The following is a 14,739-nucleotide window of genomic DNA, read 5'->3' as shown; positions in this document are numbered from 1 at the left end:
GTCCCTCTGACCTGTTACACTGTCTCTGTGACCTGTAACATTGTCATCTAGCCTGTTACACTATCCTTTGACCTGTTACACTGTCCCTCTGACGTGTAACATAGTCCCTCTGACCTGTTACACTGTCTCTCTGACCTGTTACACTGTCTCTCTGACCTGTTACACTGTCTCTCTGACCTGTTACATTGTCCTCTAGGCTGTTACACTATCATCTGGCCTGTTACAATGTCCCCTGACCTGTTACACTGTCCCTCTGACCTGCGGCACTGCGGATCTCACCTGTAACACTGTTGTTTTGATTTTGTAGGCGGAACTGGTCACTCACCATACACTTGTTGGGCTTCTCTCCAGAGTGGACCCTCATGTGGATGAGAAGTTTGTAGCGGGCGTTGAAGGGCTTGTATCGGCGGATGCACCCAGCCCAGAAGCAGGTGAAGTCCTCCCCTTTCCTCTGGTCTATGTGCACCTTCTCGATGTGCCTCACCAACTCCTCCTGCTGGTCATACGCAGCACTGCAGTCGATCCAGCGGCAAATCTGCTTATCACTGAAAACCATGGAGTCTTCCCTCTCCATGGTCTGCAGGGTGACTGGACCCGATGCCCTGGGACCAGATGGAGGCTGTGGAGGCTGCTGCTCATTCTGTAAATGGAGCAGGGAACCGGTACCCGAGCCCATACTGTACTGATGCAGGTAATACGGAGGGGGCATGGAGGTCCGCTGCTGCTGCTGCTGCTGGTTCTGCTGGTTCGGCTGCTGTCCACGGCTCGGTGAAAGAAAGTGACTGTGAAAAAGCTCCTCCTCAGAAGGAGAGAAATCATCCAAAGGCTCCTGTTTCAAAACAGTGGATTGCCGCTGACCCCCAGAGTGCATCATCAAACCAAGACCCTCAGCTGCTCCGGGCTGCATGGAGCCGGGGTCCTCACACGACGAAACGGAAGATGAGGAAGATGATGAAGAGGAAGAGGAGAGAGAGAGAAGGCAGCAGGTGGAGGGGGAGGCGGAGGGGTCCCGAGGGCTAGGGGTGGGCACGGGCTTCAGAGCGGAGAATCCGGAGGTCATTAAAAAAATAACAATAAAGAATTAAATTAACTTTGTGTTAATATTACTTCAGAAAAAAACAGCAATAACTCAGTTATTGAGATTAAATCATGTTGCTATTTCATATTTATTTAATAATTATTAATTAGATATTATTTAAATGAGCTCTACTACATCAACAGAACAAGAAAAGGATTTATTTCTGGTCGTAAATCTCAGTGTGCCGGCATTTTACACAGAACAAATAAACACAGACATAATGTAAATACAGTTTATTGCTGTAATACTCTAATAGATGTAATAAATTACTGTTTAATAACGTAACCGTGACATTCTTCAATTTGGAAATCACTAGGTTTTTTTTCCCCAAACATTTTTAGAAAGAAAAATACGTTTTGTAAGATAATATTAATTTTAGACATTATTGTTCTCTAATAGCGGTGCACTACAGAGCCCTGCGCGTGACGTCCATTCACAATAACAATGCACGTGAACACGGTCCTCAGTCGTGTGAATGCTTATTAACAATCTAATAATCTCAGTCTCATTCTCACACACTGTAACATCGCATGCTTTAGGATCTCCTTCCCATTTATTTCTGTATTGTTCTCACACCTCAGAGCTCAGTCACATTCTCCTGTAGGACTGGGTCACTGTTAATGGGTGGTGGTGCAACATGAGATCAACTGTTGTCTATAACAGAGTAATGAATGTGAATCTACAGGATCTCAGGTTATTATTAAACATCATTCAAGTCAGAATCCCAAGCTTCGACTTGTTTAAACACGAAGGGTTTCATCCCGAAACTCAAGATACACCACTTTCCACTCTGTTTCTCATTCAACACTTTTGATAGTGGGCTTTACACATGGAGGAAATATCAGTGCAATATAATGATTATCAATACCTTTATCAGAGAAATAAACATTAGTGAAGTACAATGATATCAGATTTCTCTTGGCATCGTCAGATAATTGCTTTATTATAGAATAACCACATTGGGCCAGTGCTTGGGTCTAAGCTTTTATACGTTTCACAATCGTGTTTTTTCCAAAAGTGTTAAATCTAAATAAACGCATTTGCCACATTTTGGCATTTTTCTTCAAACTCTGACAGTTTTCAGTAGCAGTGTGTATCAGCCCTCCTCCGACTGCTGACTGTGACGACAAAGACACGACGACAGTGGCCTTAGCATGACTTAACTATCATTAATAGAAATGATTGGAATACTCACTCGAACCTGATCAAATACATTCATTCTATAAGTAAACTGTTTAAAAACAAACATAAAACAAAAGTGAAAAATGCCCCTAGTTACATCTCAGCAGCACAGACGGCCGAGAGCAGTAACTCTAGACTTCTCAGGGCTGAAAAAGCTGCTGAAAGACAGTGGATGTAATGTTCTGATACCTGCAGGTATCCAGGAGTGTGTGGCTGTGGGAAGGTGGTGCTGGAGGACGCTGGTGGGGATGGGTTTTGGCCGTGCGCTGCGTTCACACACGCTAACACGGACATCTGTGAGGTGCGGACGAGTGCGGCGGCGATGTTGATGCTGTCGGAGTGAGAGGACAGGACCGGACGGCGTCTCTTCAGACCTCCACACACGGAGAGACACGCAGAGTGACGAGACACGGCCAGGGAGGAGCCGCACGCGCCTTCATTATTATTAAACACGTACGCCGTCAGAGCCGTGGACGAAGACGTCAGAGTCGCCGAGACGCCCGCTTCAGGGGGGGCATCGTAACCGGGGGACATTGAAATACAAGTGAAAGAGACATTAGAAATGACACTGAAATGATACAAATCACACTTCAGCTCCTCAATTAACAAAGACATTGTTTTCTAATTAAGTTCCTGTGACATCTCTAAGGTCCAGGGCTTTCATTCCTCACTGTTACGATTAAAGCATCGGTGAGTTTATCTTTTCTTAAAAAGATAAAATGAATAAATAAAACATGTAAAAAGGTAATAAACCTGAGCAATGCACCTGTGGGTGTTTATACTGTTGTTATTATCCTATTATAAACGACTATACACTGTGATGTGTTCATTTCATCTATTGCTTTCTATTGGTTCATTTCATTTTGCTTTGTTTAACCCATTATTGTCCATCTGTGTTTTGTCCACTTCTGCTTAGTAACGTTTTCTTTCACCTGGACAAAGTCATCACACGTATAACACATAAATAAAACGGTTCTGGGACTGGGGGTCTTTACCTGCCGTTACTCTGGTTCCGTCTGGTTCTCCTCCTCTCGCCCCGGCTCCTGCTCCCAGGCCGAACGCCTCCTGTTTGACGGAGAAGCCGAGATCCCTCTGAAACCCGGCGGATCTGCGAGAGAAGCGCACACACACCCGGAGGAATATGAGCAGCAGTTAGAACTGAGAGCTGACAGTGGACGATCTGAGGGCTATTAGTGGCTCGGCCTGTTGACGGATAAAGGCCAGACGTTCTCAAAGCTGCACCAGCTCATCCTCTCTCTCTCTCTCTCTCTCTCTCTCTCTCTCTCTCTCTCTCTCTACAAATCCATGCTTTTTTGAAGCTCTGAACAGACAGGCTCTGTGTTCTCAGCCAAGAGATTCACTCACACACTCACACGTCCACACAACAAACACACAAACACAACGCAGATCATAGCCCCCCCCCCCCCCCCCCCCCACCTCCAACATTTTACTAGATCTTGGCATTTTAAAAACAGTCTGCATGTTCTCACGGTCAGAACAACAGCTCAGTTCCAGGACCAGAACTTCACAGAGTTTTAAAATCATTATTTATCAGTATTTAAACCATTCTGGATATTTCTGCTGCTCCATTCCTCCATTTACACAACAGTGAGTCACAGGTGGCACTGCCCAAATACGTCAAAATATGAAAAGCGACGTCAACAAGAGATATCTGTCATTATCTGGTCATTACTGCGCTGTTATAAAGGATACTTTTTACAAACACTCTGTACTTATTTGGTGCTTATTTTGAGAATGATTTTGTCCTTCGTGCAGCGTACGTTCTGAATGCAGTTTGCCAAGAAACACAAGGACGTTTTCTTGTCTTTTCCCCCACCTCAGCTCCCCATGGGACAGGTGTTTGTTTTGATTCGTTTTTGTGGAAATCAAATGAATCCTTTATATTATGGTCTTTACGTTTTTCTCAAGTGTTAGAAACATGAAACCGGGTGAAACAGATAAACAAAGCTTTGTAATCAATGATACACTCGCATATAACTAATCAACAAGGGTTTAAAGGGCTTATCAGCCATGTTCCGCTTTAATAAAGCCATGGTTCTGAGGGCAGATGTCTTTAAGGAAGTTTATGAGTGCAGTATGATTTCACAGCGAACGCTCCCTGAGCCCCTCCATGAATAAGTAACGCAGGAAATTTGGCCCTGGCTCTAGTTATGAATGGGTATTTAAGACTAAGACAGGTCGGAGGCCCTGGGCCTGTGAGTTTGACAGGCTTTTGATGACACAATAGGGGTTAACCCAAGCCTACATGTGAGCAGGAGAGACGTCAGCTGGTTCGGTGGGATAATGGCGCGCCTCAGAAGAGCCACCGCGCCACAATACTGTCCTTTCTCGCGGGAATCCGGAGCCTGTGAATGGAGACAGGTCAGATTTCCTGGTGCGTCGCTCTGATCTTCTACATAATGATTCCTGTCATTTGGCTCATTATGGATTTTGTGCAAAAGCTCCTGAGTGACGTGAGAAGGTCCTTTCACTCTCCTCTCTCTCTGTCTCACACTTCTCCCTCTGTCGGGCTCCTTGTCTCTCAGTTAAACTCTACTCAGCTCTGTCCCACCGTTTCTTACCTTGCTTTGTCCTTTTCTTCCCCTCTATCTCTGTTTATTTCTCTCCTTTCTAGCCGTCCATCTCTACACCTCTTCGTCTTTCCTTGCTTTATCTTCTCCCGCTATCTTTCTCTTTCTGTGTCTTCTCTTTTCCCCTCTATCTCTGTTCTTTTCTCTCTCTCTTTTTCTTCTCCCTCCAACTATATTTTTTCATCCTCTTCATTCCCCTTCCTTTTTCCATGTCTCACCTATTTTTCTACCTATTTCTACTCTATCTCTCTCTCTATCTCAGTTTTTCTGTCCTCCCTGTTCTCTTTCTCACCGTGTTCTATCTGTCGATAATTCTATCTCTTTTAAATCCCTTCTCTCCATCTGTAACTCCACCTGTTCCTCCCTCCCTCCCTCCTCTCTGTTCCCTCTCAGTCGAGGAGGCTGTTTACAGTCGGGGTTAGAGCTATTTAGAGTTTAGTTTCTGAGTTAAACACCGTGTTAACTCTGATATTAAAATCATGAAAATAACTTTCCCAGGACCAGCCGAGCACTCTTCCTCACGTTCCTCTTCCCCCACGTAATTAATTAAAACTAACACTGGCTCTGAATATTTCCGCAGTGAGCGGGTGATGGAAACAGGTCGACGGGGTCTGTATGAGTGTTTTAACCTCCAGTGACGTGACTGTACTTCAGGGTCACGGGAGTAGGACTGGAGGATCCTCTCGGCCGTTACTCAGCGGTCCAGTCATCTCTAAAACAACGAGGGAAGCAGAGTCAGACGAGGATTGGATCATGTTGGTTTTATTGGTTAAAGACCGGGATTAGTAGCGGAAGGTCGCCGGTTCAATCCCCAGGCACTGAACCCTTGGTCCCTGGGCTCCGGGGCTGACCCCCACAGCTCTGTGTGTGTGTGTGTGTGTGTGTTCACTGCCACAGATGGGTTCAATGTGGAAGACACTGTATGTTTTACAATGACAATTTACAGTGATTTTATCTAACTGTGATTTTTCTGATCAATATTACATTAGTTTCCTGTTAAAATAAGGGTCCAGGTGTGTGTTTATAACCGAGACCAGGGAGCGCTGTGGTCATAGCCGTGTCTGATTGGTCGAACCCTGCTGTAGAAGCTCAGTTAAAGCACTGCTCTTAATAACACAGAGTTACAAAAGTAAAACTGCAGCTGGAAGTTTCACTCCAAATCAAACAAACATCTGGATAAAAGAGGTCCATCCTTCAGCTGGAAGTGACCCGTCGGCAGGTGAATTAACCCCCGGTGGGTGGTGTTACCTGGAGTCGTTCTGAGGGGTGTCCTGCAGGTGGAGGTCCTGCGTGGGCTGGTCACAGGGGGTTCGCTGGTTGTACTGGTTGCCTGAAAGGTCAGGGAGGTTCTGCCCACAGTGCAGTAAAGCACAGTCATCTCCCACCAGCTCAGTCCCTCCATCCTCCCCCGCGCAGAAAGACACTCGCCCTCCGTTCACTGGAAATATCAGAGGAACAGGAGAAACTTATATGGAGTGCATCTCCCTGTGGAATAAACTGATCAGCTCCAATTTGGACAATATTCCAAATAATAAACATTTTATTGGTACACTGGCCATACACTCAGCTGCTTATAATATTTACTATTATTATTATGATGATGATGATGATGATGATGATAACCTTTTAAAAATATGATGAAATAACACTTGTTTATTTAGAACAAACACAATGAAGAATTATTTAAGTGTTTTAGTTTATATTTGATCTAATCCCGTGTTATTTCGTGGGAAAACTCCTACAAAACTCAAACACTGTGAATAAATAGCTGTAGAATGAACAGGTTTTCGCTGATGACTCAGGGCTGACCTCAGGTGACTCAAAATAAAATGAAAGTAAACATCATCATTAATGAGTTACAGCAGCAGAATAAAACTCTAAATACAATGTACTGTAAAAGGCTTCACCACACCACGATGAGAGCTACTTCTAACGATATGCGGAGCGCACTGATGAGGCCCTGGGACATGTATGAGTTCACCCCGTGACCTGAAGTGTGAATATTGTGTGGTAAATAAGCTCCTGGTCTTTATTACTTCACTCAAAAAAGAGCAGTTCTGAGGTTTGAAGTTGGAGCTACTAAGTCAACTCTCCCTGCTGTCCTCAGTCCACTCACTGAATACGAGAGCACTGCTGCACAGCCCCCTTTAACATCAAATAAAATCACATTAAATCCATTTATTTATTTGATTCTTTGGGCAGTTATTTGGTTTATGGCCGAAACAAGTCTTTAATCTGAAAGAAAATAAAGTGAAAGAAAAGAAAAATGCATTTATAGAGAAATTCAAGGTTGTTTTGAATAAATGTAGCTCTGTCTCTCTCTCTCTGTCCATCTCTCTGTCTCTCTCTCTGTGTCAGTCTCTCTGTGTCTCTGTTTGTCTCTGTCTTTCTCTCTCTTTCTGCCTCTCGCTCTCTCTCTCTCTCACTTTCTCTCTCTCTGTCTCTCTCTCTCACTTTCTCTCTCTCTGTCTCTCTCTCTCTCACTTTCTCTCTCTCTCTCTCTCTGTCCATCTCTCTGTCTCTCTCTCTGTCTCTCTGTTTGTCTCTGTCTTTCTCTCTGTCTCTCTGTTTGTCTCTGTCTTTCTCTCTCTTTCTGCCTCTCGCTCTCTCTCTCACTTTCTCTCTCTCTGTCTCTCTCTCTCTCTCTCACTTTCTCTCTCTCTGTCTCTCTCTCTCTCTCTCTCTCTGTCTCTCTCTCTCTCACTTTCTCTCTCTCTGTCTCTCTCTCTGTCTCTCTCTCTCTCTCTGTCTCTCTCTCTCTCTCTCTCTGGTCAGAAAGTCAGGTGGATGAGGCGAGCGCTGAGAGGCAGATCACTACAAAAGCACAAGCCAAAACACACTGGTCAGAAATTGTGGTTCAACCCCAAATCTCCTCTAAACTGGATGATGAACTGACCATTCCACCGCTCACATTTCTCAACAGCAACATTACAGAGAAATTACACAAATATTTCCAGATAGTCATTTGAGCAGAAAGTAACACGACACAGCCGGAGTGTGTGTGTGTGTATATATATAAACATTCTTCTGAAGAAATGTGAACACTCTCTCTCTCTCTCTCTCTCTCTCTCTGAGCATGGGGGAGCACATGTTTATTCCAGTGAGCCTAACCTAATTTCATAAATCTAATTTGCTCAGATTGATGTTATTAATAATCTTATAACACCCAATGAAGTCTCCGCAAAACCTGCACCCAAACAAAACATTCAGAGAGAACAGACAGAGAGAGGGAAATAAGGTGTGTGTGTGTGTGAGAGAGTGAGTGAGTGTGTGTTTGTTCTTGTATGTGTGTGTGAGACATGATATGAATGAGACTGAGTGAGATGGTGGTATGAGTGAGAAAGAGTGAGATGGTGTATCAGTGAGACAGTGGCATCAGTGAGACAGAATGAGACGATGGTATGAGTGAGACAGAGTGAGATGGTGGTATAAATGAGACAGAGTGAGACAGTGGTATGAGTGAGACAGAGTGAGACAGTGGTAAGGGTGAAACAGAATGAGACAGTGGTATGAGTGAGACAGAATGAGACAGTGGTTTGAGTGAAACAGAATGAGACAGTGGTATGAGTGAGACAGAATGAGACAGTGGTATGAGTGAGACAGAATGTGACAGTGGTATGAGTGAGACAGTGGTATGAGTGAAACAGAATGAGACAGTGGTATGAGTGAGACAGAATGAGACAGTGGTATGAGTGAGGCAGAGTGAGATGGTGGTATCAATGAGACAGAGTGAGACAGTGGTATGAGTGAGACAGAATGAGACAGTGGTATGAGTGAGACAGTGGTATGAGTGAGACAGAGTGAGACAGTGGTATGAGTAAGACAGAGTGAGACAGTGGTATGAGTGAGACAGAATGAGACAGTGGTATGAGTGAGACAGAGTGAGACGGTGGTATTAGTGAGACAGAGTGAGACAGTGGTATGAGTGAGACAGAATGAGACAGTGGTATGAGTGAAACAGAATGAGACAGTGGTATGAGTGAGACAGAGTGAGATGGTGGTATCAATGAGACAGAATGAGACAGTGGTATGAGTGAGACAGAATGAGACGGTGGTATGAGTGAGACAGAGGTATGAGTGAGACAGAATGAGACAGTGGTATGAGTGAGACAGAATGAGACAGTGGTATGAGTGAGACAGAATGAGACAGTGGTATGAGTGAGACAGAATGAGACAGTGGTATGTGTGAGACAGAATGAGACGGTGGTATGAGTGAGACAGAATGAGACGGTGGTATGAGTGAGACAGAATGAGACAGTGGTATGAGTGAGACAGAATGAGACACTGGTATGAGTGAGACAGAATGAGACAGTGGTATGAGTGAGACAGAGTGAGACTGTGGTATGAGTGAGACAGAGTGAGACAGTGGTATGAGTGAGACAGAATGAGACAGTGGTATGAGTGAGACAGAGTGAGATGGTGGTATCAATGAGACAGAGTGAGACAGTGGTATGAGTGAGACAGAATGAGACAGTGGTATGAGTGAGACAGAATGAGACGGTGGTATGAGTGGGACAGAATGAGACGGTGGTATGAGTGAGACAGAATGAGACAGTGGTATGAGTGAGACAGAGTGAGATGGTGGTATCAATGAGACAGAGTGAGACAGTGGTATGAGTGAGACAGAATGAGACAGTGGTATGAGTGAGACAGAATGAGACGGTGGTATGAGTGAGACAGAATGAGACAGTGGTATAAGTGAAACAGAATGAGACAGTGGTATGAGTGAGACAGAGTGAGATGGTGGTATCAATGAGACAGAGTGAGACAGTGGTATGAGTGAGACAGAATGAGACACTGGTATGAGTGAGACAGAATGAGACAGTGGTATGAGTGAGACAGAGTGAGACTGTGGTATGAGTGAGACAGAGTGAGACAGTGGTATGAGTGAGACAGAATGAGACAGTGGTATGAGTGAGACAGAGTGAGATGGTGGTATCAATGAGACAGTGGTATGAGTGAGACAGAATGAGACAGTGGTATGAGTGAGACAGAATGAGACGGTGGTATGAGTGGGACAGAATGAGACGGTGGTATAAGTGAGACAGAATGAGACAGTGGTATGAGTGAGACAGAGTGAGATGGTGGTATCAATGAGACAGAGTGAGACAGTGGTATGAGTGAGACAGAATGAGACAGTGGTATGAGTGAGACAGAATGAGACGGTGGTATGAGTGAGACAGAATGAGACAGTGGTATAAGTGAAACAGAATGAGACAGTGGTATGAGTGAGACAGAGTGAGATGGTGGTATGAGTGAGACAGAATGAGACAGTGGTATGAGTGAGACAGAATGAGACAGTGGTATAAGTGAAACAGAATGAGACAGTGGTATGAGTGAGACAGAGTGAGATGGTGGTATCAATGAGACAGAGTGAGACAGTGGTATGAGTGAGACAGAATGAGACAGTGGTATGAGTGAGACAGAATGAGACGGTGGTATGAGTGGGACAGAATGAGACGGTGGTATGAGTGAGACAGAATGAGACAGTGGTATAAGTGAAACAGAATGAGACAGTGGTATGAGTGAGACAGAGTGAGATGGTGGTATCAATGAGACAGAGTGAGACAGTGGTATGAGTGAGACAGAATGAGACAGTGGTATGAGTGAGACAGAATGAGACGGTGGTATGAGTGGGACAGAATGAGACGGTGGTATGAGTGAGACAGAATGAGACAGTGGTATGAGTGAGACAGAATGAGACGCTGGCCTCCGTTCTGCTCTATAATCAGGAGGAACTCTCCTACTTCTGTTCTTCTGAGAACACAAAGGGTTCTGTTTATCGAATGTTGGATCGTTTGTGTTTGGCCGAGCCTTTCTGCTGTTGGAACGTCACACGGCGCTGATGTGCAACATTGCTGCTGGCTCCACCACAGCCGCGCAGGTCCAGACCCGTCCACGGGGAGCAGCGGGGCTCATTAAAGCTGAAGTCTGGGGTCCTCTGGGTCTAAATTTGAGGAAAGGGGAGAGTGTAGCCTCGGGACGATGAGAAACCCGGGGCTTAGATGTGAAACCTAATTAAGTTTTGGGTTTTGTGCGAACGCTCTGATTATTACAACTGCAGCTGATGGGGTGGTGCGGTTTAAGAGAGGTGTCAAATGCAAACTCCACAAAATGTGTGCGATTATTCAAACTTTCTGATGCTTTGAACATATTTTCGTTTTCACTTCTGTCCAAGATGAAGGTTTCAGGGCCTGGAGAGACGCAGTAACGTCTGCTTCATCCACCTGCCATTCACCCATTCATTTATTCATCCATGCATTCATTCAGTCATTCATCCTGTTCACACACTCACACACACACACACTCTCAGACACACACTCACACACGTGAACAGTATCACTCAACCCCTGCACCTATCACAGTGTGTGTTTGGACTGTGGGAGGAAACTGATTTAGCTCCATATCAGAGGAAACCCTGCAGTGATCCACCACAGTCTCTGATTTGTCTCCTGGCTCGTGCAGCGCTGGAAAACCCACATTAAGGAAACTAGCAGCTCACATCAAAGCTCTAATCAAAGTGAAAAATCTCTGCAGCGCTGTGTGTGTGCCGACTGCGCATCTGTCACCGAAACCATCTCTCGCCATTCCTTTTATTTGACTAATTTTCTCTGCACACTTTCTTCACGAAGCACGTTCTGCTCCAGTGGAACTGATTAATGGACAACGGGGAAAGATGTCCGAGTTCAGAGCACACGCAGGAATCCGCGGAAATGATGAAAAGGGAGGAAATCTGTTCCACTGAGCTGCAGACTCTGAGGGTAAAAAAAAAAACGTGGCTGGGGTTAGTCTTCCTATGATCAGATATACAGCATGTGTACGATAACTCAGAGCTGGGATTTTGGGTGAAACAGGCAGCTATTGCCTAAAGCAGTGGTTCCCAAAGGGGGGGGGCTACAGAGCAGGGGAGGTGCTGCCGAGCAAAAGAATGAGATAAAACCTTCATGTCACTCGTAATAATTCCACTCTCAAAGTGATTTATCACATTGTTTTGTCTCGTTCAATAAAACTAGGCGTGTCCACGTGTGTTCAAGTGTTTGGGGCTCGATAAGATTCTCATTTACGAAAGGAGGGCGCTGCTCAAGAGGGTCGGGAACCACTGGCCCAACGGGTTAGAGACCGGAACACACCTAGCTGCCTCCTCCCTCATCATCCGTGACTGAAACCCCAACTGCTCCCCAGTCACAAAGCAAAATGGCCATATGCAAGCAGTTTGTTTTCAAGGATTTTCTACTGTTTTTCCCTACGTCTTCTTGCTATTTCCTTTTTTCCATCGTTCAGATTCAGAGTCCCACAGTGACAATCCGTTCTATTTAATAGCTTTGCTCATGGCTGAGTTCTTGTTTAGCTCCTGTTGGCAGCCTGGACCAGCCTGTGGTGAGTGTGAAGTTCAGCACACTTCACTCCGCACTGCTGAAACTGCACTATGTCATTTCTGGAGGAGGGTAGGAAACCACCCCCACTCCCTTCCCCTCCACTTTGATTTCAGGACAGTGCTGTAAAAGTGAATTACACTCGACAACTGTAGGGGGAGCCCAGGAGCAAAGATGCCGAATCTTACCTAGTGTTCCTTTAACTGAATTAGCCACAGCATCCTGTACACGCAGAGGCACTCGTACATTTCCAGACTTCTATGTCTTTTAATGGGGAGAGAAAAAACCTTTCAAACCACTGGTAAAATGTGACAAACAGTACGTTCAGTTCACACAGTGCACCGTGTACCGTACGATGTCTGTGATGACGCCACACTCACTGACACTCATCTTACGTCAGCACTGTTAGAGGATCATTAAACGCAGGTGAGATTATCTTCACGTCACATGTTAAATGGCTGTTCCTAAAGCCCTTCTTAGAAAATGCGTTCTCAGAAACATTTGTCGTTCCCACTCTGTTGTTTTGCAAGTCTTTAAAATTCACCCCGCTGTCAGAACTAATTTGGCCATTGAGACATCACCATGGACCTGCTTTGGACGGCAGCCCTGTGTGTGTGAGAGTAAATATTTATCACAATAAGCCCTTGTGCTGCCAGAAGAGGCGAGCGAAGGTAACGTTCAGTGCTGATGTGGAAGCAGCAGCGGCGAGGACAGTGGGCCAGGAGCCGCAGGAATGCCTCGCACAGATCTGTTTTACACATCTCAAAAAAATTGCCCAATCCCGTATCTGGAGCCCTGAAACACAAACTATTGTTTAAACTCTGGGCTCGGTGGCAGGCTGTGAAAAATAGCTTCTCTTTCTCCGCGGTCGTGTTGAAGTGCTGACTACCATTGGCTCTGGACAACTCCCTGTCCTAGCGTCCTCTCCCAGACATGAACAGTTGATCAGTGCATCTCTCCTGTGCCTTTAGCTTCATACTTGGACCACTTTTCTTCACATTCTTAACCTAGTGTTCTCATCTCTAACACTCTGTATCCATTCAACACAGCTCCTGGATCATTACTCAGCCCTTTTCTGATCATCTTTGCCTAACTGTAATCTTTATTCTTCCTCGGAATTCCCCTCTTGACTTGATCTTTCTCGTTATGTTACTCGTCCACAGTCCGGAGCAGAACATGCTGCTCTCTTGGTTTTTGGATCCACATGGTTTTAATTAGTTTTCCTCACCCTGGTCTGAACATGTGGTAGCACGTACTGGACTGAAACACCGTTCCCAGGGTAAATGCAATACGTACAAAATATAGTTTGCTCGAGAAAATGCAGGTTTCTTTCTCAAGTCAAGTGTAATTTATATAACCGTTAACAGTGTGCTGTACAAAGGGAAATGAAACAAAGTTCCTCCAGGGAACAAGGTGCTGCATGAAACCATTCACAGCAACTCACTTCTGTGCCTTTACTGTGTACTTTAATTCTCCCCTGACCTTAAAACTAGGACATAACACTATCTCTTTAATCTATTCCTAAATCTAACCCTAAACTTAACCTCACCCCCAAACCCACCACTAACCCTACACTTAACCCCGAGCCATAAATCTAAGCCCCAAAATCCCCGAGATAATTCACCCACTACGTATCTGACATTAGGAGGGTTTCAGGACAGGACAGGGGCTCAGTTTCAGTGAATCACAAACTGACTGTGTACTAAGGCTGTGCCGTATCACATCGTTCACAATAACAACAATGGGCTACCTCAGTCTCAGGGAAACTCAGGGAGTTTTGGTTCCTCTCAGTGGTTCTACCTCAGGCTCTGAGGGAGTTTTGGTTCCTCTCAGTGGTTCTACTTCAGGCTCTCAGGGAGTTTTGGTTCCTCTCAGTGGTTCTACCTCAGGCTCTGAGGGAGTTTTGGTTCCTCTCAGTGGTTCTACCTCAGGCTCTGAGGGAGTTTTGGTTCCTCTCAGTGGTTCTACCTCAGGCTCTGAGGGAGTTTTGGTTCCTCTCAGTGGTTCTACCTCAGGCTCTGAGGGAGTTTTGGTTCCTCTCAGTGGTTCTACCTCAGGCTCTGAGGGAGTTTTGGTTCCTCTCAGTGGTTCTACCTCAGGTTCTGAGGGAGTTTTGGTTCCTCTCAGTGGTTCTACCTCAGGCTCTGAGGGAGTGTTGGTTCCTCTCAGTGGTTCTACCTCAGGCTCTGAGGGAGTGTTGGTTCCTCTCAGTGGTTCTAACTCAGGCTCTGAGGGAGTTTTGGTTCCTCTCAGTGGTTCTAACTCAGGCTCTGAGGGAGTTTTGGTTCCTCTCAGTGGTTCTACCTCAGGCTCTGAGGGAGTGTTGGTTCCTCTCAGTGGTTCTACCTCAGGCTCTGAGGGAGTGTTGGTTCCTCTCAGTGGTTCTAACTCAGGCTCTGAGGGAGTTTTGGTTCCTCTCAGTGGTTCTACCTCAGGCTCTGAGGGAGTGTTGGTTCCTCTCAGTGGTTCTAACTCAGGCTCTGAGGGAGTTTTGGTTCCTCTCAGTGGTTCTAAC

The 14,739-nt window shown here is 45.5% G+C and overlaps 1 protein-coding gene across 1 annotated transcript in view; it reads right to left on the bottom strand.

Annotated features, from left to right (window-relative positions):
• Nucleotides 1–237: 237 nt before the first annotated feature.
• LOC136665638 (zinc finger protein GLIS3) overlaps nt 238–14,739 on the bottom strand; it is a gene marked incomplete at its 3' end in the record, with an annotated part of 60,160 nt that continues 45,658 nt past the window's right edge. Inside the window, exons 2-5 of the mRNA XM_066643282.1 lie at nt 6,100–6,289; nt 3,256–3,368; nt 2,450–2,763; nt 238–1,033 (exon numbers count right to left, since the gene is read on the bottom strand). Coding sequence (XP_066499379.1) covers nt 238–1,033; nt 2,450–2,763; nt 3,256–3,368; nt 6,100–6,289 — 1,413 coding nt within the window. The remainder of the gene's footprint in view (nt 1,034–2,449; nt 2,764–3,255; nt 3,369–6,099; nt 6,290–14,739) is intronic.

This window comes from Hoplias malabaricus, chromosome 14, assembly GCF_029633855.1.
Source record: "Hoplias malabaricus isolate fHopMal1 chromosome 14, fHopMal1.hap1, whole genome shotgun sequence".
Classification (NCBI taxonomy): domain Eukaryota; kingdom Metazoa; phylum Chordata; class Actinopteri; order Characiformes; family Erythrinidae; genus Hoplias; species Hoplias malabaricus.
The sequence above is the reverse complement of the archived record's forward strand: the minus strand, read 5'-3'. Positions and strand labels throughout refer to the sequence as shown.